Below are 24,788 nucleotides of genomic sequence, written 5' to 3' on the forward strand. Positions count from 1 at the left end.
ATCGTTCATTGGCTAACGCCAGAGCGTGACGTAGTACCACATAGTAACAGTGGTGTACTCTACACTGAGACCAGACACCTGTCAGTTTTTGTACTAATTTGACATCTGGTGATAGTTTGTGCACTCAGTACAAAACTAAACAAACAAACAAAGTGCAGGATCTCATTATGATGAGTAGCTTGTCCCTGTTGTCTGGTCTGACTTGTTTACTGTACCATATGTGGGCCAAGTTAATCAGGATAAAGGCAGAGGAGGTAAGATTCAACTAATTCCTGACAGTTTTGAAGAAAATCGTTACATCTAAATCCTGTTTCACAGTGGTGAATTGATTAGGGCTGTAACTAACAATTATTTTCATTATTGATGATTTGTTTGGCCTATAAAATGTCAGAAAAAAATGACTGTTAAGATGTCCCAGTCAAAGGTGGCATCCTCAGATGTCTTGTTTTGTCTGACCAATGGTCCAAAACCAAAAAGATACGGAGTTTACTATCATGTGTGACACATAAAAGCATTAAATCATCATATTTGATAAGTTGAAAACAGTACATCTTTTGTATTTAAAATGACTAAAATGGTGAATCAATTATCAATGTGCTGTAGTTTCCAATTTGTTTTCTTTCAGTTGATTAATCGTTGCAGCTCTTAAACTGATACATTTTTGCTGTAAGCATCTCTGTTTGTCACAAAGTCTTTTTTTACAAATAGTGAGGTGTAATATATGCAAGCCCAGTTCTGCAGGGGAAATAGTCTCAGATCAGGAATAATAGAAAAGTAGTAATTTATGAACAACGTCAACATCACTTATGTAGGTTAGAATTCTTCAATGACTAAATTTAATGTGTCAAAAATACATATTGGTTGATGTACAGTACATCCAGATGGTGTTCAAACCCTGTCACTATTTTTACTTTTTATGTTGCAGCCTTATTCTAAAATCGTTTAAATTAATTTTTTCCCCTCATCGATCTACAATCAATACCCCATAATGGCAAAACGAAAACAAGATTTTAGAATTTTGTTGCAAATTTATTAAAAAGGAAAAGCTGATATATCACATCGACACATCACATCGAAATATTCAGACCCTTTACTCAGTACTTAGTTTGAAGCACCTTAGTTTGAAGCACCTTTGGCAGCGATTACAGCCTTGAGTCTTCTTGGGTATGATACAACAAGCTTTTCACACCTGGATTCAGGGATTTTCTGCTGTTCTTCTCTGCAGATCCCCTTAAGCTCTGTCAAGTTGTCGGTGACATTGTCAGGTCTCTCCAGAGATGTTCGATCAGGTTCAAGTCAGAACTCTAGCGGGGCCACTCAAGGACATTCACAGAGTTGTCCCTAAGCCACTCCTGCGTTGTCTTGGCTGTGTGCTTGGGGTCATTGTCCTGTCGGAAGGTGAACCTTTAGCCCAGTCTGAGGTCCTTAGCACTCTGGACCAGGTTTTTATTAAGGATATCTCTGTACTTTGCTCCGTTCAGCTTTCACTCAACCCTGACCAGTCTCCCAGTCCCTGCTGCAGAAAAACACCCCTACAGCATGATGCTGCCACCACTAAGCTTCACTGTTGGGATGGTATTGGGCCGATGATGAGCGGTGCCTGGTTTCCTTCAGACATGACGCTTAGAATTGAGGCCAAACAGTTAAATCTTGGTGTCATCGGACCAGAGAATCTTGTTTCTCACAGTCTGAGAGTCCTTTCGATTCTTTTTTTGCAAACTCCAAGCAGGCTTTCCTGTGTCTCTCACTGAAGAGAGGCTTCCATCTGGCCACTCTACCATAAAACCCAGATGGAGGGTAGAGTGTTGCAGTGATGGTTGTTCCTCTTGAAGTTTCTCCCATCTCCACACAGGATCTCTGAAGCTCAGCCAGAGTGACCATCGGGTTCTTGGTCACCTCTCTTATCGAGGCCCTTCTCCCCCGATTGCTCAGTTTGGCCGGGCAGCCAGATCTAGGAAGAGTCCTGGTTGTTCCAAACTTCTTCCATTTAAGAGTTTTGGAGACCACTATGCTCTTGGGAACCTGCAATGCAGCAGATCTGTGCTTTGACACAACCCTGTCTCTGAGCTCTGCAGGCAGTTCCTTCAACCTCATGGCTTGGTTTTTGCTCTGATATGCATTGTCAGCTGTGAGACCATATAGAGATGGATGTGTGCCTTTTGAAATCATGTCCAATCAATTGAATTTACCACAAGTGGACTTTTTGGCTACAAATATTGATGTCAGCTTAAAAATCCAGTCTCTGCACATGCAGGTGGCCAAGTGGTAAGATGTTTACTATATAATACCAAAGAAAAAAAAGCTGCTCTAATAACTATGACTGTGATTATGAAGCCACAATTATGAGACATTCAGGAGTTTTACTTGTATTCTTACTACTGCAGTCAAAGTATACGACTGGACTAAGCTGCAGCCCTATAATCTTTTACAACATCATCAAACAGTTTTCTGTCCATTTAAATTCAATTTACATATGATGTCTCAACTATAGGCTTAATGTGAATCATGAATATTTTTAAATGCATAATATACGAGACTGATTTTATCCACACTGTCAGTAAGTCTACTGTAAAGAAAGACCCACAAATCTGAAACACAAACAATACCTCACATTACTCACACCAATTTTCAGATTGACGTCCATGGCGCTAACCCAAATTCATGATCTTATAATCCAACTGTCAGTCTGCTAAAAAAAAAAAAAAAAGAAAAGGGAGACACATGGTCTGGCTGACGGTGACGTTGGCACGGAGACGATTCTTGATTGGTGCGTTCAGATGGACAGCATGCCTTGACAGACAAATAGTGATTCAGCCTCCAGTGTGTCACCAAATTAAACAAACACACCCATTTATTAATTTTATTATGAGTTCGTAAAGGAGACTGGTAGGTGTGTGATGATCAGAATGGTGTCGTCTGTTGGGACCTGCAGTTTTTATCCATCGTCTTACAAAATAACATTTTAAAAAAGTGAAATAAATGCAGAAAAAAAGGTTTCTATACTATCTCAATATTGCATATTACATGACCTGCCAGTTATCTAGGTTCTTGAGCTTCTTGATTAAAAACTATATTGGCCTTATTTCTGCAGGGTTTGCCTAAGCATTTTTGGAACATCCCAAAATATTCTAAAATCTGGATCCTCTGAGATAAAAACAAAAACACCACAGCATGTAAATAATTCAGCAACCATAAAATGTTACATTTACTGCACAGTTTCATGTCAGAGATTCAATATCTTGTCAACCAGACACTCATCAAACATCACGAACCACCAAGCAGAGACACAGCGTTGTCAGTTTTTGGCAGAATGTGAAAAAAACATCTTTGACATGCCAGACACGGGACTGCCAGCATCAGAGGAATCCTTTCACATCAGACGCAGACTTCCTCCCAGCCTCTCTGTGTAAAGCGTTGACCTTACAAATGAGCACGCTGCATCATTGTGAGAATTGGTGTTTCTGGGCGGTGCAAAGTAGAGTAGAGCACATCATAGTGCAGGATATCTGAGCACAGCAGAGCACAGAGAGGCAGGCACATCCGCCGCTGGAGGGATCAAATCTGTACCATCTGACGCTCAAGGATTTATGGGTTTAGTCAAAATTGCTTTTCCCACTGTGGAGATTAAGCACCGTAGGATGTTTTCCACTCAGGCCGTAGAATAACCCAGTGTAGCTGCTGCTGCTGCTGCTGCTGTTGCTGTTTTTCTCCCCTCTTATCGGCTCCGACGCTGGAGAAGGGAATGTCTCAGGAAGGCAGAGTGCTCCAAGCCCTGGAGGGGAGTAGATTCTGACTGACAGGAGAGGTTCGTCCTCTGGGGAATGTGAACCATGCAGGTGGATGCTGTTCTTGTGCTCTTCTGTGTTTGGCTCGCGGGTGCAGCTGGGAAGATGGCTCAGCCGAGGGGTCACAAGCTGGAGACTTATAAACAAAGCAGGTAATGTCAAAGGAGTTATGAATGGGCTGTGCATCAGTGATAATGCATGTTTTTTCATTGTTTCAACAGGATGTTATTTGCTTCAATTAAGCTTTTAATATTAAATCTGCAAACAGACTGATTTGTTAAAAGTCTCTTTCCCATAAGGACTTCATGAGAATTCTATGGGTGTTTTATTTTAGGTTTACACGATGTTGTCCTGTGTTTCCTGTGTCACCTGTGTTGCTCCCTCCCCCTCTGAAAACACACTTATTCAGACAGCAGATTGGAGAGCAGAGAGAGAGAGAGAGAGAGGGAGACCTAAATCCCCACATCTATTTATGTACTACTGGTGAATGCTGTGTTCTCTTGCCCCACAACTGCTGCAGGCCAGTTAATGACTGTTTTCCCCACCGGGAGCAGTTGTAGTCAATGTCATCTTCAGGTGATTATTTAGGCTAATTGCTGCCTCGTTAATGCATCATTGGATTAAACGTTTTAGTCGGGACTGAACTAGATGTGGGAATTGATAAAAGGTCCTCAGTTCAACTTTCTATTGATTAGATTGGCTATGACATTTAGGAGTGGAGGTAGAAAATTTTTAAGGGTTTGTACATAAGAATATTAGATGTTTTATTTATATGTGGAGGTGCAGTCTGACAAATCTGTTGTGGAGGAAATGTGACATTTACACTACAAAACTTTTATATTAAATGTTAACAAAGTATCTTAGCTTTTGTAAAGTAAATGATGCTTACTTTAAATGATTCTGTTCATTTTGTGCATATTAGTCAGTTGGAATGATCCTTTGTGTAGGAAACATGGAATCGCTTCAATGTGTTTGTCAAAATGCTATCAGGTATTTCAAAAATCTGAAGGTTTACATAAATACCAAAACTGTCAGAGGGAATTCAATTCTCCAATTCTTCATTGTTACTTAATTTGTCAATTATTGTCTTGGTTAATTGTGTGGTCTATAAAAGAAAATTGTGAAAGACTCCCTCACAATTTCCTAAAGCCTGATTTGATGTCTTCATATTGCTTGTTTTATTCGGCCAACACTCCAAAATCCAAATATATTCATTTACCTTCACATAAAACAGAGACAAGCAGGGAATCATCCCACTTGAGAGGCTAAAACTAAATGTCTGACGTTTTTGCTAAAAAGATGACTCAGATTATTAATCCGTTATCAGAATAGTTGCTGATTAATTATGTGGAATGACTAATCGATCAATCGACTAATGCTTTCAGCTCTAGTCCAAAGTTCAAAGTTTATTAAACACCCTTAGATTACTCCAAACACTGGCTGAAAGCAAGATCAACTCAGAAAAATACTAATTTACACTGGAATATTGACTGTTATCTGATACATAAAAATACACATTTGCAGACAAAAGTTTCTCATTAAAGATTCAAATGTAAATTGGACACCTTCCCCATCATTCCACTTGTAAATAAAACATTTTTTCTCATAGAAATATCCGTAAAGAGTTCAACTGCAGCCTGCAGCCTCAAGTGAGAAACTGTTTTTGCATTAATCTGTGGTGAAGATGATAAGATTTTCCTAAGCATGCAAAGTACAGCACTGTGCGCCTCATAATGCTATCAGCATTGAATGATTTGCATTCACTTAATATATTCAACAAACCCTGTCAAATCATAATCCCCCCCCGCCTTTAGATACAGTATCACTTTTCATGCTGTAACTGCTGTTATTTATAGATCAGAGGCGACATTAAACAGCAATCTGCTTGCTATTAGGATCATCTGAGTGAGATAAATGTTTTGATATAATGCACAGCTTCTTTATGACATACTGTCAGAATAAATGACAGGGTAACATTTATGGTTAAACAGAATAGGGTTAAAACTGTCTTTTTAAATCTAAACAATACTCTGTGAAATTATAGTCATTTAAAGTGATCGTCTCTGCCCTAAGGTGACTAAGATGATCGTTAAGTATGAGAAGAGCACAATCGTAATCATCTGTGGAAATTCTGCCAAAGACAGAGAGCACAAGTGGTTCAAAGCAGTGATGTAATCTCTAGACACCAGCGTCATCTTGTTATCAAATCTGTGCAACACTTTTTTTTTTCTCTCTCTCCAACTAGTTAAAAGTCCTCTCACATCAGTCTTCCCTCTGCTGACACACAGTCTGAGAATACAAATCAAATGTAAATCTCTGATTCTTCTTCCAGCAGGGGGAATATCTCATACGCTTGTTCAGAAGTCAAACTCTTCTTCTCCCTGTTTCTCCTCACTCTATTCCTCCTCTCCGTGTGTGAAATTGTAAAAGCGGCTGGATTGGGTTGTGGGAGTTTTCGCTATATTGCTTCGATTTTTTTTCTTTTCTTTTTTTCACTCGCTGCCTTGAGGAGGAGGAATGAAGAGGGGGGATTTGTGTAGGACAGCAGAGTCCCACATCCAAGAAGAAAACCCTTGTGAGCTTCAAAAGAAATTTTTGAGAAGTCTATAGAGGATTTATGGGACAAAAAAAAAACACACTTGGATGAGTTTTTTTCAGATCTCTCTCCCACTTTTGCTTTTTTCTCACTTCCACATGAACATCTAAAGCATACAAACTAAAAAAATAACTGCACTGTCTGACTTTAAAGAGCCTCACAGTATCATATACATCAATACTGTCACGCATTAGTATACATTAATGCATCCAGAGTGACCTCTGCAAAAATCTAGCCTTCTGACCCTGATGCAACCCCTGCAGAGATGCATGTAGGCCCCACAGCTGGAGACAACAGCAGAAACAGCGGCGGCCACACAGAGTAGAGCAGTGTGCAGACAGACAGTCGGCTGTGTGGTGTAGGCACGCAGAGAGGGGATTGAAGAGGCATTTCTGCCAAGAGGATTAGGAACCAGCTGCTGGATGGACGTGTTACGCCCCTGAAACGGGGAGAAATAATCACAAGAGTGATACGAGTGGTTTCTTCAGTGAGAGCGTTTACTCGAATGAATTATTGAACATATACACAATCTACAAATAAACATAGGATACCCTGCTTAACAGGCTGGTTATAGTAGCATACATACCCTATTCAAGTTACACAAATATACAGTATTTCTTTGAGACATAATTCCCATTCTCTCTACTGTTACTGGTAAATAATATACTGCTGTAACTCAGTAACCTCTCATAACCTTATAAAAGTTACTAAATAGACAATATAGAAAAACTGTGTAAAATACATCTGCATATGTAGACAATTGGATTCACAAAATGGCGGAAGCAATTGGCGTAGTTACGGGTTGAACTCTGCTAACAAGCGGGAGCTAGCTCGCCAGACACTTTACCATACTCGGCAAACTTTACTTTAACTCACTTGAAATGTTACACATACATTCACTTGACACTCAAACATATTAGAAAATGTATTACAACCACCTTAATAGTGTCAAATGCCGACAACATACCTGAAACGGGGAGAAATAATCACAAGAGTGATACGAGTGGTTTCTTCAGTGAGAGCGTTTACTCGAATGAAGAAAACACCGCGAGTTCCCCTGGATACGTGGGTGGAGACAAAAGCAATCGATCTCACGCTGGTAGATTAAGACTACTTTGCGGATCACTGATAATACCATTATAGCTGAACCTCTGACAATAAAGGATGAAATGAACAATGAATTAATTAAAGACCTTTTAAAATTTTAACCTCTTTTGACATAATGAATTCCTACTTCTTTTTAACCCATTTTAAACACATCTTATAAATTGTTTCTCATGACTATGATCTTTTTAACCTTATCACAGCATTTTAAGTGTACTGTCCTTTTTAAGCTTGTATGGCCCTTTTAGTGCATCATTCTTTTAACTTATCACATACTCCCCTACAAAATAAATGTCGTCCCGACATTAAACCAATTAATTAAACAATTTTCTCATGAGCTTGGCAATGAAGGGCTCCTGTGAGTTGGTACACAAACAAAGGTCACAGTCTGATGACTCAACAGTCCATAATCACAGGGCTACAGTCCATATTCGGTGACTGGCCAATGCATAAACTGTCTATCAGCAGTTTTTCAACAGTCCATTAGTTTTGCATGGCAATGATACACAGTCTGCAAATTGTCCATAACAATAGTTTTGAAACAGTCCTTGAATAGTCCATGGCAACGGTCTGTGTGAACAGTCTATGTATTGTCCATGGTGTTCGTCAAACTTAGTCAAGTCTGTAGGCTCATGGTTTGCTGGAGTCCATACATGAAGGGGGGCTGGAAGTAGTATGGCTGAAGGGGCGGTAGCCATGGGACCAGTCCTGATGCATGGTAGACAGGTAACATCTGAGTTGCTGGCTGGATACTGTAGCAAGAGGGGATGCCAAGCTGATCGTAGGTCATACGTCTCGGTGGGTGTCTCTCTCTTTGTGGCAGCTGGTAGGATGGCTCCTCAGGTTCAGCAGCACTTGACGAGGGAGAGGCATGTGGTGAGTGTTCATCAGGCAAATTTCCAACAGGTAAGTCTATTTCCTCACCAGGCAGGTTTTCAGCAGGTGTGCTAGACTCCTCCAGCTGATCTTCCCCAGGAGACTGTGCTTGTGGTGCAACAGGAGCTGGCATTTCAATTCTCTCTTCCACTGGTGGGCGCCTATGTTCAAGCGCCATCCTCGATTCACCCAAGGTTTCCTTTCTTTCTGCAGGCACTGTGGGGGCTCGGAGTGGCTCATAATGGAGTTCATACTCATCTCCACTGTCCTCATCAGATTCCTGAGTTTGAGATGCAGGGTGGTATTTCTTTTCCTGTGTCCCTTTTCCATTTTTTGTAAACTCTGGTGATGTCTCGAAAGGTAAGTGATCACAGGGCATTAGCAAGTTTCTGTGCAGAACTCTGGAGCATCCCTTACCCCTTTCTGGTCTCACTTCATAAATTGGCAGGTTAGACCCCATTCGTCTCACTACTGTGTGAACTGTGTCCTCCCAATAGTTCCGGAGTTTGCCTGGTCCTCCCCTGGGTGTCAAGTTTTTGATCAGGACGCGCTCACCAGGTTGTAGTGCTGAACTCCTTACTTTTGTGTCATAGTACCTTTTACTCCTTTCAGCAGCCTTTTGAGCATTTCTGTTAGCAATGGCGTAGGCTTCCTCCATACCTTGTTTCCATTTCTCCACATAGTCTCGCTGGTCACTGGAGCCTGATTCTGTGTGCAGTCCAAAGAGCATATCAACTGGAAGCCTGGGTGATCTCCCGTACAGAAGATAGTATGGCGAGTAGCCTGTCACTTCACAACGTGTACAGTTATAAGCATTCACCAGTTTGTTCAAGGACTCTTTCCAGTTTGATTTCTGTGCATCAGTCAGTGTCTTGAGCATCTGTAACAATGTCCTGTTCATACGTTCCACTTGACCGTTCCCCATCGGGTGATAGGGCGTTGTCCTGGACCCAGCCACTCCGCTGAGTTTCTGTAACTGACTGAACAACTGATTCTCGAATTCTCCCCCTTGGTCGTGGTGGATGCGAGAGGGGAAGCCAAACTTCAGGGCGAAGTCATTGAAGATTAGGTTGGCAGCAGTTTTCCCTGACTTTGATGTGGTGGCGTATGCTTGAGCAAAACGCGTGAAATGATCAACAAGGACAAGGATGTACTCATATCCGCCTTTGCATCGGTCAAGATGGAGGAAGTCAACGCATATCAACTCAAATGGCTGTGTTGTCACAATATTTGTCAAGGGAGCTCTTGTGTCATGGCAGGGTTTTTTCTGTTTTAGACAAGAGCAGGCTTTAGTCACATAGTGCTCGATGTCTGATTGCATGTATGGCCAGAAGAAACGGTCACGTACTAGGGATACTGTGCGATCAGCGCCTTGGTGACCCATGTTATTGTGCAACTCTTCCAACACCTTTCCTTTGTATCTTTCTGGCAAGACCAGTTGCTCACGGGCAGTGGTAGTTCTGTACAGAACGCCATCATCATCTATTGTCAATTTGTCCCATTCCCTGAACAAGCATTTCGTCTTTGGACTGAGCTCTCTCAGCTCCTTAACTGGTGGCTTGGAACCTGACAGTTTGCACTCTAGCACAGGACAGATAACTGGATCAGACTCTTGTGCTTCTCGTAACTGTTCTTTTGGTATGGGGCTGATAGATGCAGTGGCTGGCTCACTTCCAGCTGAAACTGACATGGATACAGCTGTGAGTGACCAAGTTGCAGGGGACTCTTTCTGTACCTCAACAGCTTGGATGGCAGCAGTGATGGTGTTAGGTAGCAGTTCCTCACAATATTCTCTCATTAGTGACTCTACATCCAGCGGCATTCTCGACAAAGCATCAGCATCACTGTTCTCCTTCCCTGGTCTGTACTTGATTGTAAAGTGGAAATCAGCCAACTCTGCAACCCACCTGGAAGTGGTTGCGTTCAGCTTTGCAGTCGACAGGATGTAGGTGAGCGGGTTGTTATCACTGTACACAGTGAAAGTTGGAGCATAGTACAGATAGTCGCGGAACTTGTCAGTGATTGCCCATTTTAAAGCCAGGAATTCTAGCTTGCCTGCATGGAGGTGATAGTTCTTTTCAGCTGCCGTTAACGAACGAGAGCCATAAGCAATGACTCTAAGCTTGCCATCTTGGTGTTGATACAGTACCGCTCCCAAACCTTGGTGTGATGCATCAGTGTGTACAATGAATGGCTGAGTGAAATCAGGGAAACCCAACACTGGTGGATGGAGCAGGCAGTCAATCAAATGTTCAAGTACCTGTTGGTGCTGATCTGTCCACTTGATCAGTTTATTTGAGGGCACAACATGACTCACTTTCTTTAGTCTTGTTTTTATTTCTCTGCTGTTGACAGAGACTTCATCTGTGTCTGCTTTTAGGAGCTCATATAGACAGCTGGCTTTTCGTGAAAAGTCTTTGATGTACTGCCTGTAGTAGGTGAGTAAACCAAGCATTTTCCTGAGTTGGCCCACAGTCTGAGGTCTGATATCTTTTAGTGCTCTAACAGCTTCAAAGTCGGCTGGATCAACTTTACTGCCCTCTGCAGATACTATTCTGCCCAGGTAGCGGACCTCAGGCTTGAATAGATCACACTTACTTGGCTTGAGTTTGATGCCATGCTCTCTGAGACGTTGCAGCACTTTTTGTACGTCATTCACATGGTTGTCAAAGGTTTTACTGAAAACCAGTGTATCATCCAGATAAGGAACGCAGATGTTATCCCGAAGCCCTTCCAAACACTCCTCCATACAACGTTGGAAGGCCGCTGGGGCATTCATGAGGCCGAAGGGGATGCGAATCCACTCGTAAAGTCCCCATGGGGTAACAAAAGCTGTCAGTGGTCTGCTTTCTTCCGACATAAACCCCTGGTGGTAAGCTTTCCCCTGATCTAAGAGAGAAAACCAGGATTTACCACCTAAACTGTTCATGATGTCTTGGACCCGAGGGATAGGCTGACGATCAGGATGGGTCTTCCTGTTCAGGTCTCTGTAATCTATGCACAGCCGAAGGGTGCCATCTTTTTTTCGCACACACACAACGGGTGAGGAGTATGAGGAGTTTGACTTCCTGACCCAGCCTTGTGCTATTAGGTCGTGGAGGTAACCCTTCATTTCCTGGTACAGGGGGCTAGGCACTGATATATATGTGCGTTTGACAGGTTCAGTGTCTTTGAGGGAAATGGTCATATGCAACTTTTCAATACAGCCGATATCACTGTCTGACTTTGAGAAGGAATGACACTCTTCTCTGAGCATCTGTTTCACTACCTGTCTCTGATCCTCACTAAGGTGACTAAGATCCACTGGTGGATCCCACTGTTCACTGGCACTACTTGTGGGCTTCATGCTGGTGTGACTCACTGTGGCTGGTGTTGCAACTTTCTCAAATACCTGGGCGGGCAGGACTGTCATAATGGTTTGTACTGTGCCAATTAATGTGCGCCCTGGTAAAACAATGTCATGGTCAGTTGGGTTAGAAACATCAATTGTGATGACTGGGAATACACCTTTCCTGACTCTGACTAGTGTGTCATAAAACTCAAGACCATCTGGCCATTGTGGGTTCAGGTCTGGCTGAAACAGCATGGTCATGTTCTCTTTGAAGGGCTGTGTAGCTACACGACAGTTGATTTGGATGCTGCTGTGTTTTGAAACTGCAACCTCCTCTTTCTTCGTTTTTACTGCATACTCATCTTCTTGCTCTGCGCTAACAGCCTGTATGAAAGCTCTCACTTTGTTTCTTTTGAGGCTTGGGAAAGCTTTCCTCACTGTGTGATACCGTTTAGTCTTTTCAGTCTTTGTCAGGATGTGCTCAATAACATTGAAACCTATGATGGGATGAGACAGGTGCCAGCCTTTCATTATAAGCACTGGAATGATCAGTTCTTCTGCTTGGTCAGTTTCAGAGGCTAGCCGGAAAACTGTTTCAATCCATCCCAAGTACGGCATTTCAGTTCCGTTTGCGGCAGTCAATGTCAAGTCATCATGTGAGTCAAGGATCTCTGAAACATCTCTCAGCCTTGTGGTTGGGAAGTATTCCTCTTTCCATCTTTCATCAATTACCGACACCTGAGAACCTGTGTCCCATAGAGCTTGCAGGTGGTGGCCATTTAGGTAACATTCAACAAGACACTGCCTGCCAACTAGCGAGGTGACTTTGCGGGGGTGGCCAACTCGAGGTAGGAGGGGCGGAGTATCAGCAATTTTCCCTTTCCAGGAAGCCTTTCCACCGGCGCTTGGCAGGTGAGTGCATTTTCCTTTATGCTCAGCCCAGTTCTGGTTTTGACATGTTTTGGAACAGTACAGTGTCTCTTTGCAGGATGAACATCGTTTCAATTTGTCAGGTGAGTCTGCACTGCCACAATTTGCACATTTCTGGGACTCTTTGCTAGTCACGGTTAGCACCCGTCCCGTGGTGGTAACCATTCCCTGTTTAAAGGAGCCTCCCTGGATGGTCTGATTCCTCTGATTTTGCATCCAGCCTGAAAATGTTCTCCACTTCCACATCGGTAGCAGTGCATGCAGCGTTCATTCGCTCCTGTCTGCTGGCAGACAAAACATCTCCGTGGAGCACAGACAGAGTGATTGGTGTACTGATTCGGTCCATACTGTGGCCGCATTGGAGCAGATGTTTGAGGCTGGTTGTAGTTGCTGTAATACTGCTGCGGTGAAACAGATGGCTGAGGGTCCCTATCTGGCCTAACTGCAGGTGGGGCATAGGACTGTGGCTGGAACCTAGTCTGATGTAAAGTTTCTTTGATCTGGGCTATCTCTGCACTGAGACCTTTCAGAGAAGCTACACCTGTCTTAAGCTCTTGTATCTCTGTTAACAGTTCTGGGGAAATCCCTGTTTTGGTTTCCTTCACAGAGCACTTAGCAGGTGACCTATCTTCTAACTGCACTACACTTACACTTGTGGCTGACTGTTGGTTGCTAAGCTTCCTTTTGTTTCTCCTTTCAGCCTCATTAGCACAGGCAACATTTAACCTCTCTAGCAGAAGCTCATCTGAGGTCTCAGTATCTAATAGGAGAGGCTGCATGTCTATCCTGATACTTTCATTCTGGAGACCAGTAAGTAGTGTGTGTAAACACATGCGCTGGACTAACGCTGGATCATACTTAAGCCCTGATTCTGACTCTTGGGAAGCAAACAGTACTTTCTGTCTCAAATCTAAAACTCGCATGAGGAAAGTCTGAGGAGTGTCTTTGCTGTTCTGTGCTTCAGAAGCTAGCTGCTTGTAGAGCTCTGTGGCGCTCTTTTCTTGGAAGTGGGAGCGCAGGATGCGTCGGAGTGTGGGGAGAGTCAGGTGGGGCTTTCCTTCCAAATAGCTGCGTAACTGTGAGCCGGGAGATATAGCTCTAATTACAGCATCTACTATTTCTATTTCAGGATAACCTCTGTTCAGTCCATTCTCAATCTGATGAGCGAGGCTAGAAAATGTCAATTTATCTTTCTGGCCTGCTTCGCCTATTTGACCTGAGATTTTGAAATCTTTGCGCCAGCATGGGCTCGGCTGCTGCAGCTGAGCACTGACCGGGGGCTGCATACTGACTGGTGGGCTGACAGTAGGTTGGGCCTGGCACTGAGACTCATACCCAGCAGCATTAACAGGGATGGACTGCTCAGTTTCCACTCCTTTACATTGCTTTACAGTTCTCTGCTCCTCTATTTCTCTCTGAGTCCCTGCCCTTTCCACATTCTCCTCAGTTTGTACTGCTCCGTTATCCGTGCCCATGGCCAAACCTGCAATTTTGTCTTTCAGCAGCAACAATTCTGACATGCCGACATCTTCTAACTCTGCCACTTCTTCTCTTTCAAGATACTTCATTACATGAGTCACTAGTGATATGCGGGACTTTCCTTCAACATTTTCTCTCCGCTCTCCTGAGATGTTAAGAAAATCACAGACTCCGAGCAAATTTTCTCTAGTCAGGGTATGTAGTTCTCCTACAACCTCTTCCTGTAGCTCTTCCAAGGCTGTCATCATGTCGACAGGGCAGGAGCAACTTTTACTGTGCAGGAGTTGACTCTGAACTGGATGGCCTTTAATGTCCCTGATGATCTCTGACTGGCCTCAGGTGACATGTACTTAACCACCAGCTTCCAGCTCTCCTCGAACAGCAACACGTTCCTCACTACCACCTGCCTGGGTTGTATTGTGGGGGATTTAGCTACCACAGGATTCGGCCGCCAGGTTGTGGACACCGGACATCCAAGGAGCAATCCCAGCGGTGCCTCCAAAATGTTACGCCCCTGAAACGGGGAGAAATAATCACAAGAGTGATACGAGTGGTTTCTTCAGTGAGAGCGTTTACTCGAATGAATTATTGAACATATACACAATCTACAAATAAACATAGGATACCCTGCTTAACAGGCTGGTTATAGTAGCATACATACCCTATTCAAGTTACACAAATATACAGTATTTCTTTGAGACATAATTCCCATTCTCTCTACTGTTACTGGTAAATAATATACTGCTGTAACTCAGTAACCTCTCATAACCTTATAAAAGTTACTAAATAGACAATATAGAAAAACTGTGTAAAATACATCTGCATATGTAGACAATTGGATTCACAAAATGGCGGAAGCAATTGGCGTAGTTACGGGTTGAACTCTGCTAACAAGCGGGAGCTAGCTCGCCAGACACTTTACCATACTCGGCAAACTTTACTTTAACTCACTTGAAATGTTACACATACATTCACTTGACACTCAAACATATTAGAAAATGTATTACAACCACCTTAATAGTGTCAAATGCCGACAACATACCTGAAACGGGGAGAAATAATCACAAGAGTGATACGAGTGGTTTCTTCAGTGAGAGCGTTTACTCGAATGAAGAAAACACCGCGAGTTCCCCTGGATACGTGGGTGGAGACAAAAGCAATCGATCTCACGCTGGTAGATTAAGACTACTTTGCGGATCACTGATAATACCATTATAGCTGAACCTCTGACAATAAAGGATGAAATGAACAATGAATTAATTAAAGACCTTTTAAAATTTTAACCTCTTTTGACATAATGAATTCCTACTTCTTTTTAACCCATTTTAAACACATCTTATAAATTGTTTCTCATGACTATGATCTTTTTAACCTTATCACAGCATTTTAAGTGTACTGTCCTTTTTAAGCTTGTATGGCCCTTTTAGTGCATCATTCTTTTAACTTATCACAGACGCAGAAGAGTAGCACCCATTGCCCATCACAACAGTGCAGCCAGCACCCAGTGAAACCCTCTCCTTTGCTTCTCATCTTATGTTGGTGTTTTTCTGGGGGGGGGGGGTTCTCTCCCCCCTCTTTCTTTCTCTGTAGTATTTCCTTAATGCATGTCTGTGGTTGTCACAGGGATTTGGCCCTGTCTATCACAGCATGCTCTACTCTATTAATCCATTTTAGGGTTTTTGGAATTCATCTCTTTTTCTCCCAATCTTTCTCTCTCTCTGCCTGTGGCCTGAAAATGCTGCCTGAAAGACAAGAATACAGAGGCAGCCCTCTTGAAAAGTGACACCAGAGAACATCTGGCTTCCTTCAAATTGAGTGATGCGATGAGGAAATGCACTTGTGCCCTTTGTGTGATGTAACCGGATATAATACGTCTCCTTAGGAAGTGAGAAGCGTCAAAACAAAACAGAAATTGCAAAGTTGTTGTTGTTACTCTAAACACATGGAGACTTAGCCTTTAAAATAACACACACATCATCATTCATTTCAAACTTTAAGCTGCAACTTATGATTATTTTGATTTTGATTAATCCAATTAAACAATTATTTTCTCAATTAACTGATTAATAGTTTAGTCTATTAAATGTCAGAAAATGAAAAAAATTTAATTCCCCAGAGCCAAAGGTGATATATTAAAATTACTTGTTCTATCTCACCAAAAGTCCAAAACCCCAAGATATTCAGTTCACCATCATATATGACAAAGAAAAGCATAAAATCTGCACATCTGAGAAGCTGCAACCTGCGAATGACTTTTGACGATTAATTGTCCAAATATCTGTTGTTCAACAAATTGTTTCAACTCTAGTCAAAATATATCATATCATATATTACAAGTGAAAAAGAAAAAAAAAGTTTGTAGAGAAAAGTAAAAAGACATCACCCAGTTTTTCAAACACAGAAATGTTGCATTTTAGAAGAAAAACATAAATAAACAATAAAATTGCAACATTTTCTATGTTTTACAGCGCTGCATTGTTGCCATAACAGATCCTCTTATTAATTAATTAATTTATTACTGTTGTCAATCAACAGGTCGCGAAGAGAGACCAGAATGGATGGGGGTTCAGGTCACAAATCTGGGAGGTGAGTTTTAAAAAGGAAAACATTATGATGATTTTTATTTTATTTGTTAGTTTAATTCATTTGCTTATTGCACTGGACTTTTAAAAAGATGTTTTACAGCCTCACTGTGACCAAATTTGTCTTTTTTTTTTTTTTTATTCTACAGCCCAATCTACAAACGAAGTCCAGACATGACAAAATCTCTGATGACAAAATCTGAGCAGCTCCTGAGAATAGAAGACCACGATTTCACCATGAGGCCAGCGTTTGGAGGTCAGAAAAAAAAATGCATCTAAGTGTTTTAAATGCAAGCTGTGTTCATGATTGCAACTCGGTGAGGATACTGTAGAGGCTGCGTGGTCAGTCATCAAGTGCAGCAGGATAAGATCTGTGCAGTGGTCATTGGTTTGGTCTGAACTGTCCTAGCTAAGCTCTTGGAGCCCTTAATGACACCATCCATGCAAGCTGTGCTGGAGTTTCCAATTGTCGCAGGCAGAGCTCAGCTCTTTACATCACAAGAGTGTTAATACATGTCTTTTGCATTACTGTATATTAGAGGGATTTGATGTCAGCTTTTAGGACTGCAGGATTACTTCGAGATAAAGGCACACAGGCTTTTGTTTTTACTAGAAGATTGTCGTGGAATATATATTTATAATCTGTTTAGCTGTCTTTATCTTTTTATTCATCTTATAAGGTAAATAACCTCAGACACGAGAGCTGTATTTAACTAAAAAAATCTGCCATGAGGGCTTTCATTTTCATGCCGAAGAGATAAACACGTGCCGTTTTTCTATCAGACTTCAACTTCTTTTAATCACACAACAATCTGCTGCTGACAGACACACCAAGTGACCCTGCAGTATTCTTTTCGCTGTGTCCGGCTTTGACCATCAAGTGCGTCTGTGCTGAAAGTGGAATAGAGAGCTGGATTTCATCCACCGCTGCATCAACTTTGATCCATTCTTGTGACCTAATTGTATTTGTGTACTATTAGAGGATGATGCTGCAGAGTACAAAGGCTGAAATAGGTCAAAAATAGAATCCCAGCCAGCCCGACGCAGTCGTGGCACGAGCAGTTGATCTGAATTTTTAGAAATGAGATATCAGAAACTAAAGGTTGAAGCAGTCTCTGTAATGTTCGTGTTGACTGCTCAGCCCACTGTCACATTTACAATGAAGCAGAAAAGCATGTTCAACAAGCATTTATGTAGAAACATTTTTGAATTTGTTACTGTATGCATTTAATGGACTCATGGTCCATTAAATTTCAGGTCCTCCAATTCCAGTCGGAGTAGATGTTCAGGTTGAAAGTCTGGACACCATCTCTGAGGTGGATATGGTAAGTATGGAATAATGTGTCTAAGATTAATTAGCTTTTAGGTTGGTTATATGTTGCAAGATACAACACTCTATTTTGTTTTCTTTCCACAGGATTTTACCATGACACTGTATCTGCGTCACTACTGGAAGGACGAGCGGCTGGCGTTCCCCAGCACCAACAACCAGAGCATGACCTTCGACAGTCGCCTGGTGAAGAAGATCTGGGTTCCTGACATGTTCTTTGTCCACTCCAAGCGTTCGTTCATCCACGACACCACCACCGACAACGTCATGCTGAGGGTTTATCCAGACGGCAACGTCCTCTACAGTCTCAGGTAAACACAGCAGCAGCAAAACTTTTTTTTCTTAGGTTTGTTAGAGCCCACACTAATTTTTAAAAGTCCTGTTTAAAAAACCCTAGCAACCACTTTTATAAAATTAAAGACGTTGGCCATTCCTCTCAGAGAACTGCATTCAAAGGAATACAGTGGTCAAATGAAGAGTTTATTTCACTGTAGCATAAAAAATATAGGCAGATATTTAAAAGATACATATTTAAAACCAACTATATAAAAAAGAGAGAAACGGAAATGTCACCAAAACAAACCACATCCGAAGATCAGTATACACTGCTAAAGGTCACTACTGATTTGCTTTGATGAATTTCACAGCAGGTGAAAGGTCAACCAGCATGGCTGCGATACATTTTGTCGAACATCATTTTCAAAATTGTAATCAGTGTAGCAATCAAGAGTGATAACAGTGGGTTATCAGAAGAGAATGCCAAATGCTTGCCACTATTACATCTGCCAGTTCACTGCAAGGACTTCTTAACCTTTATTTAAGCAAGCAAGTAATCTGTGAACAAATTCATATTTACAAAGACAGCTTGGCATAAGGATGATTGATGGGAATATAGGAGAAAAGACAGAAAAAGTGCACAAACAACACTTCAAAAAGAAGACTAAAATGTGCTAAAAAAAATCACAAAGAGAAAACAAATGTCACAACAAACAATGGAAGCCAGCAGTCCTACGCACACAGCTCAAGTCTCTTTTCCCTCCATTTGTTTTGGTTTTGGACAACTAACAAAAGCAGCCATATACAGAAATTTAACCGTCATCCTTGCTGTTTCTGTAAGAAGTTAAATTACAGTAAATGTTTTTTACTGTGATCTTTTACTGCAGAGTCACTGTCACTGCCATGTGCAACATGGACCTCAGCCGCTTCCCTCTGGACACCCAAACCTGCTCACTGGAGATTGAGAGCTGTGAGTGGATTATCAACATATCAATAAAATATTTCACACCTTTTTCCCCCCTGCTAACTAGTGACCAGATTGCTATGAAACTTGGCAACAGCAGTGGGTGATATGACAATATATACCTCGAGACAAGATTAATTAAAACAAATATAAATTAGTCTTTTGCCATACCCTTTATACCATGATCTCTTTAACATCACTTGGCATATTGGGCCATTTTGGCAATTTTGGAAATCAATGAACAGGACTGTTTTATGGCAATATTGGATTTTTGCATAAATGTGAAGTCTGGTTATTCTACCAATTAACAATTACATATTTACACATGAAATCTCAGATGTCTTTCACTATGAAAGACACCGTCCTTGTAGCTCCACTAATGATGAGCCTCTAAGACAACAAAATCATAGTGTGTAATGAACACTATAGTCACTAGGGACTGCTAGCGGTGCTTTCGACTTCATTTTATCTTTTCTTCACATTCACATCCAGTATTTTTCACACAAACTCTGCTTTGATTTACTTTGTTACACATGTGCTGACTTCTACTTTTTCCTTCCAGATGCATACACAGATGACGATCTGATGCTGTACTGGAAGAAAGGCAATGAATCCCTGAACACCGATGACAGAATATCTCTCTCCCAGTTCCTCATCCAGAAATTTCACACCACCACCAAGCTGGCTTTCTACAGCAGCACAGGTAATCCACAAAACAAGTATTTTATATACAGCACAGTCAACTGAAGTGATTATGCAAATAGCCCGAATACATCATGTATGTAAAAACTCCATCACAATTGAATTACAACTTCAATGAATCTCATTTAACTTTATAAGCCTTTCCCAACTAAAGTATCAAGTCTTCCTTAAACAAAATCGGTGTTCCTTGAATGTAACACGAAGAAGAATGTACAAATGTTTAATCCTTACTCTGAAACGAAATGAATCAAACTACTGCCAACTACTTGTACTGTGCTGAAAAGCTACTGTGAAAGCCTTGCAGCTGTCTTATAACCACATGCCACTTTCCAGCTCACAAGAGCAACCTGAAGCATAAAAAGGATTTTGTGTTCTATCTTTCCGTGCCAGAATAGCCGAGAACCTTTGGTTCAAGTGTTTGTTCTGTGTATCAGCAGCTAGCGTATGACATTGTGTTTAACGGTGATATTTCTCCTTTGCAGGCTGGTACAATCGTTTGTACATCCACTTCACCCTGCGGCGCCACATCTTCTTCTTCCTGCTGCAGACTTACTTCCCTGCCACCCTGATGGTCATGTTGTCCTGGGTGTCCTTCTGGATTGACCGCAGGGCCGTCCCCGCCAGGGTCCCTCTAGGTAGGATAGATTCTCCCTCTCAGGGCACGGTCTTTGCAAAGAAGCTTAGTGCTACTAAAAAATTATTTAGTTTGAGAAATGAAGGCTTATTCCTAAAAGAAATGACTGACTGAGTGATGAAGTTACACCAATGGTAACTTACACCAACCTTTGGCCGACCAATGGTGTAACTTCATCAGTCGGCCGAATGTCGCCACTTCCTGTATCCGTTGTTTCAAATTGAAAGGCTTCTAGCGTTTCATACATAGTCCATACAAGGTTTTGACCAAATCTTGTTTGACCTTGCTGTGAAAGTTGGGGAGCAAAAAGAATTTCCCTACAGTGAAATATCAGAAAAACCAAACAAGTAGACAAATAATAAGCATCGAAATATATTACTGCACAATTTAAAAATATCATAAACTTTCTCTGTGTTATTTAGCGTTTAGTTGCATTGACCCAACCCGTTTATACGGTGCATAAAAGGGATGCTGTGATCAAACAGTTTGTGTGCTTCCCTCCAGGCATCACCACAGTGCTGACCATGTCCACCATCATCACCGGGGTCAACGCCTCCATGCCGCGAGTATCCTACATCAAGGCAGTGGATATTTACCTGTGGGTCAGTTTTGTCTTTGTCTTCTTATCGGTGATAGAGTACGCGGCAGTCAACTACCTCTCCACCGTACAGGAGAGGAAAGAGAGGAAGCTGAGGGAGAGAGTAAGTGTCATTTCCTGTTATTTTTTCTGTGGTTCTTCATTGCCTGCAGTTAGAAGTACAGTTAATCTTTGAAACGTTGGTCTTTTAACTATCACATTTTTTAAACCAGTGTAATGATCTTTGGCAGTTTTTGTGGCCGGAAGTCATAATCTGCTCCAAAAAAAGAAAAAAAAAAGCGAATGTGAGCAAGTGCAACATTGCCAAGCTTAATTTTAGGCCACAATGATCTGAAAGCTGGCTGTAAATATAAGCAAGCAAATGTCGCTCTGATCTCTTGCATAAATTATTAATGAAAAACAGTCTGGGTATGCAACACACATTTATTCCTTGCTGGGTGCTTGTTCCTTCTGAATTTGAACATTACCTCATAGATTTAGAGCTGTGCGCAGAGGGCAGATGCAAAGATTTAATCAAATTATCGAAGAAATACTAAAATCAAACCCACAGTTTTGTATGGCTAATATAATTTAAAAGCTCTCTCGTGGCTGATTTAAACACAGATAAGTCTTAAGTCTCCTCTTGTAGTTAAAATTGCTGTTGTTGCTTCCTGGATTACTGCAAATATGAAAAGTTAGATGGAAAAGATGCTTTAATAGCTCTCTCTAAATGAACACAAGACAAAGCTAACCTAATTTTATACTGACATATTTAAAAATATTTCTAAACTGGTAGAAGCACAAATCAATAATTTATGTGCATTTCCAAAAACCATAAATATTTTTCTAAATTGGCTCACTTTAAACTGCTCTTGGGGCGATTGCAAATTATTTCTAAGACTACAGCTTGCGTGCTATATTGCTATTCTTAATCTGCCAAATGCTGCAGCATATGGAGCCAAATTGCCCACGTACCCCGGGGAACATTTCAAGCACAAACATCCTTTTATAAATGTTTCATGCTGAAGTTATGTAAAGGCCCTGAGTTTGCAGAAAAATGATAAACATTTAAAAAACTAATGAATTCTTGTTTTAGTTTGTGTTAATGACTTTGCAAAAAGTAAAAGTGTCAAAATGACTTAATCCCTTCTTTATGCTCACTCAGCTGCCGTGTACATGCGGCATTGGCAACCCGGACGAGATGATGATAGACCCCCAAATCACTGGCTACGGGTCTATGGATATCAACACCACAGGGAATTATGGGATGCCAGAGAACGGTGGCCGCCAGGAGCGAATGTTGGCTCAGATGGCGCTGAATGACCCACAGATTGCAAGCCAGGTGAAGCCATCCAGGGGCTACGTGAACATTTGGATAGACACCCACGCCATAGACAAGTATTCGCGGGTTGTCTTTCCTGGAGCTTACATCCTCTTTAATATCATCTACTGGTCCATCTACTCATAACCAGAAATGTAGAAGTGCATCGTCAGTGAGAGCCATCCATGATGGGACTCCAGTAAACTTGGCTCATATTTGTAGAGCAGGAAAAAGACTTTGCACTTGATGCTTTTCACTGGATGCAGAGACAGAGAAACTGTATGTAAGATGCATGAGGACCACTGCCAGATGGGGACTATTGCCTTCTTGACCCAGCCACTTAAAACTGATGAGTTGCACTGGTTTCACTCAAATGTACAGTATGTGGTTTCATGTGGTGTTGATGGAAAGACATTTGTTTTTTTGCTTTTTTTTTTGCCGTCGCCTGATGTTCTAACTGCACAGAGAGATGAAACACAAACTGTGTTATCACGCAGCTGAACTCTGCTACGTTTTCAGTTCTCAATGCAGTGACTTTTGAAATAAAAACCCGAACGCTCACAAAAACGGATCTCCGACATCTCCTCCCCTCCTGCATATGAGCTAGACTTGACAATCAACAGAACACTAAAAATCTTTTTAAAAACCTGACAATCAGGTTCTTTTTGAAGTCTTGAAGTTTCGCTTTTCTTTTGCAGCACGTTAGTATGACTCAGTATATGTTACATTTTCTTGTGATCTTTGTATCAATGCACTTTGCTGTCGAGCTACTGCATTGCATTTGTGTGATTTGACAAAGTTTAGTAAAAGAAAGCAATTAAAACTTAAAATTACACATGTAAAACTATATGTTTAGTAAATCCCAAACACTGATTATTGTATTGACTTTTTTTAAATGTCCTTATTTCTTCTTTTTTTTTATATACAACTGACGCTCATCTCCTCTGTTGGTGTTGTGAGGCTTTGAGGGTTCACTGTGACCTTTTAGTTGCTAGTGTTATCATATTTTTCAGCTTAAAAAAACTTTATACTTTGTTAAGCAAACGATACACACAAAATATCTTTTGGTGGTTTATAAGAAAACATATTGACCAAAAAATACAAGTATTAAATTCCAAATCTGAAAGGATGTTATATGTGAGAAGATGTTAAATAAATGTTTTGTTTTTTGGGAAAATGTGAAAATTCTTTGAGCAGAGCTTATGCTGAACAATAAAACCACACTACTGTACGTTTTAAATCTCCACATGTAATAATTTTGTGAGACGCATGGCTTAATCTTGCTTTCTATCAACAGACATCAATTAAAATCGACTAAAATACAAACAGACACATTTGTGACTACAGACTCCGTTGTCAGTTGAAGGACTTGGTGCCATTTTTCATTTCCGACCTCTTCAAGTCTTGATCCCCAAATTCTTTATCCTATTTTCCTGCTCTCTTATACAGTATATTTCAACCGTGCTGCAGGATAAGCTTTCACAGTTATTAGACGCTGGATTGCTACTAGCTCCGGGGTTTCTCTCTCTCTTTGCCTGGCACAAAGTCTGATTGCTAATGTGCATTCATACCAAAGCATATAAACTACGCATTCTGTAATACCATTAACTGCTCACATGTGAAGTGAAAGGATATATATACATTACATAAATTAGTTCTCTCATTTTTCACAGGGAAAAGTGTGGATTGTACTGAATAACGCTTCCTCTTTCTTTATCAAAGCATGGTCCTGAGGGCATGTTGAAAATTCAAACTTTGTGCATCATCATCCTCTAAAAAACATGAACAAAGGCATCACTAAAAAGGATTAAGTATCAAAAGGTTTTGAATTGACCTGTGTGCTGAAAGCATGGCCAGAAATCTAAATGTGTGAATGCAGAATGACTGCAAAAAGATGCAGAACTCAAATACCACAATACCACTGCCTCATCACGTCAAGAGGGAAAAATGAGCAAGAATAGAAATTATATTCTATATAAATACTGTTTGTATGACTGTTAAGTTTAGCTCAGAGGTTTTGAAAGTGGGAGCCGGGCCTCCCAAGGGGGGCTCCAAACAGTTTCAGGGGAGGTTCAGTGAGTGGAAGTGAAGAGATATTACATTAATTATTACATTAGTCAAATCAAAAGCAGATCACATAGAATAGCCTAAATGTGTGTGATTTGGTGAAAGAAAAAGCTCAAAAATACAGTAATTTTGGGGAATTTTACTGTTTTTCCTACTTTCTCAGAGTCAGAAACAAATAAATGCCTTCAGACAGACCTTTTTTAATGCTTTTGGTGTAGTCTGAAGTCATGTCAA

General features: G+C 41.2%; 1 protein-coding gene across 2 annotated transcripts; it reads left to right on the plus strand.

Moving 5' to 3' along the window:
• Nucleotides 1–35: 35 nt before the first annotated feature.
• LOC137199788 (gamma-aminobutyric acid receptor subunit rho-1-like) lies at nucleotides 36–23,947 on the plus strand. Of its 2 annotated transcripts, none has more exons than XM_067614329.1 (10): nucleotides 36–254; nucleotides 16,637–16,687; nucleotides 16,833–16,939; nucleotides 17,941–18,008; nucleotides 18,101–18,324; nucleotides 19,177–19,259; nucleotides 19,816–19,956; nucleotides 20,438–20,590; nucleotides 21,094–21,290; nucleotides 22,332–23,946. In XM_067614329.1, the coding sequence occupies exons 2-10, from the start codon at nucleotides 16,656–16,658 to the stop codon at nucleotides 22,632–22,634; spliced, it is 1,308 nt and encodes a 435-aa protein (XP_067470430.1). In that variant the 5' UTR covers nucleotides 36–254; nucleotides 16,637–16,655; the 3' UTR covers nucleotides 22,635–23,946. The 2 variants fall into 2 exon arrangements, with proteins under 2 accessions (XP_067470430.1, XP_067470429.1); XM_067614328.1 differs by lacking the exon at nucleotides 36–254 and adding an exon at nucleotides 1,945–3,937 and having other exon boundaries at nucleotides 22,332–23,947.
• The last annotated feature ends 841 nt before the right edge of the window (nucleotides 23,948–24,788 follow it).

This window comes from Thunnus thynnus, chromosome 16, assembly GCF_963924715.1.
Source record: "Thunnus thynnus chromosome 16, fThuThy2.1, whole genome shotgun sequence".
NCBI classification, from domain to species: domain Eukaryota; kingdom Metazoa; phylum Chordata; class Actinopteri; order Scombriformes; family Scombridae; genus Thunnus; species Thunnus thynnus.

What these genes read in the sequence shown, in the direction of transcription:
- LOC137199788 (XM_067614328.1), top strand. Translation starts at nt 3,831, where the DNA reads ATGCAGGTGGATGCTGTTCTTGTGCTCTTCTGTGTTTGGCTCGCGGGT. An exon ending in AACGTCCTCTACAGTCTCAG is followed by an intron (nt 18,325 to 19,176) that starts GTAAACACAGCA and finishes CTTTTACTGCAG; the next exon opens with AGTCACTGTCACTGCCATGT. An exon ending in GGCTTTCTACAGCAGCACAG is followed by an intron (nt 19,957 to 20,437) that starts GTAATCCACAAA and finishes TCTCCTTTGCAG; the next exon opens with GCTGGTACAATCGTTTGTAC.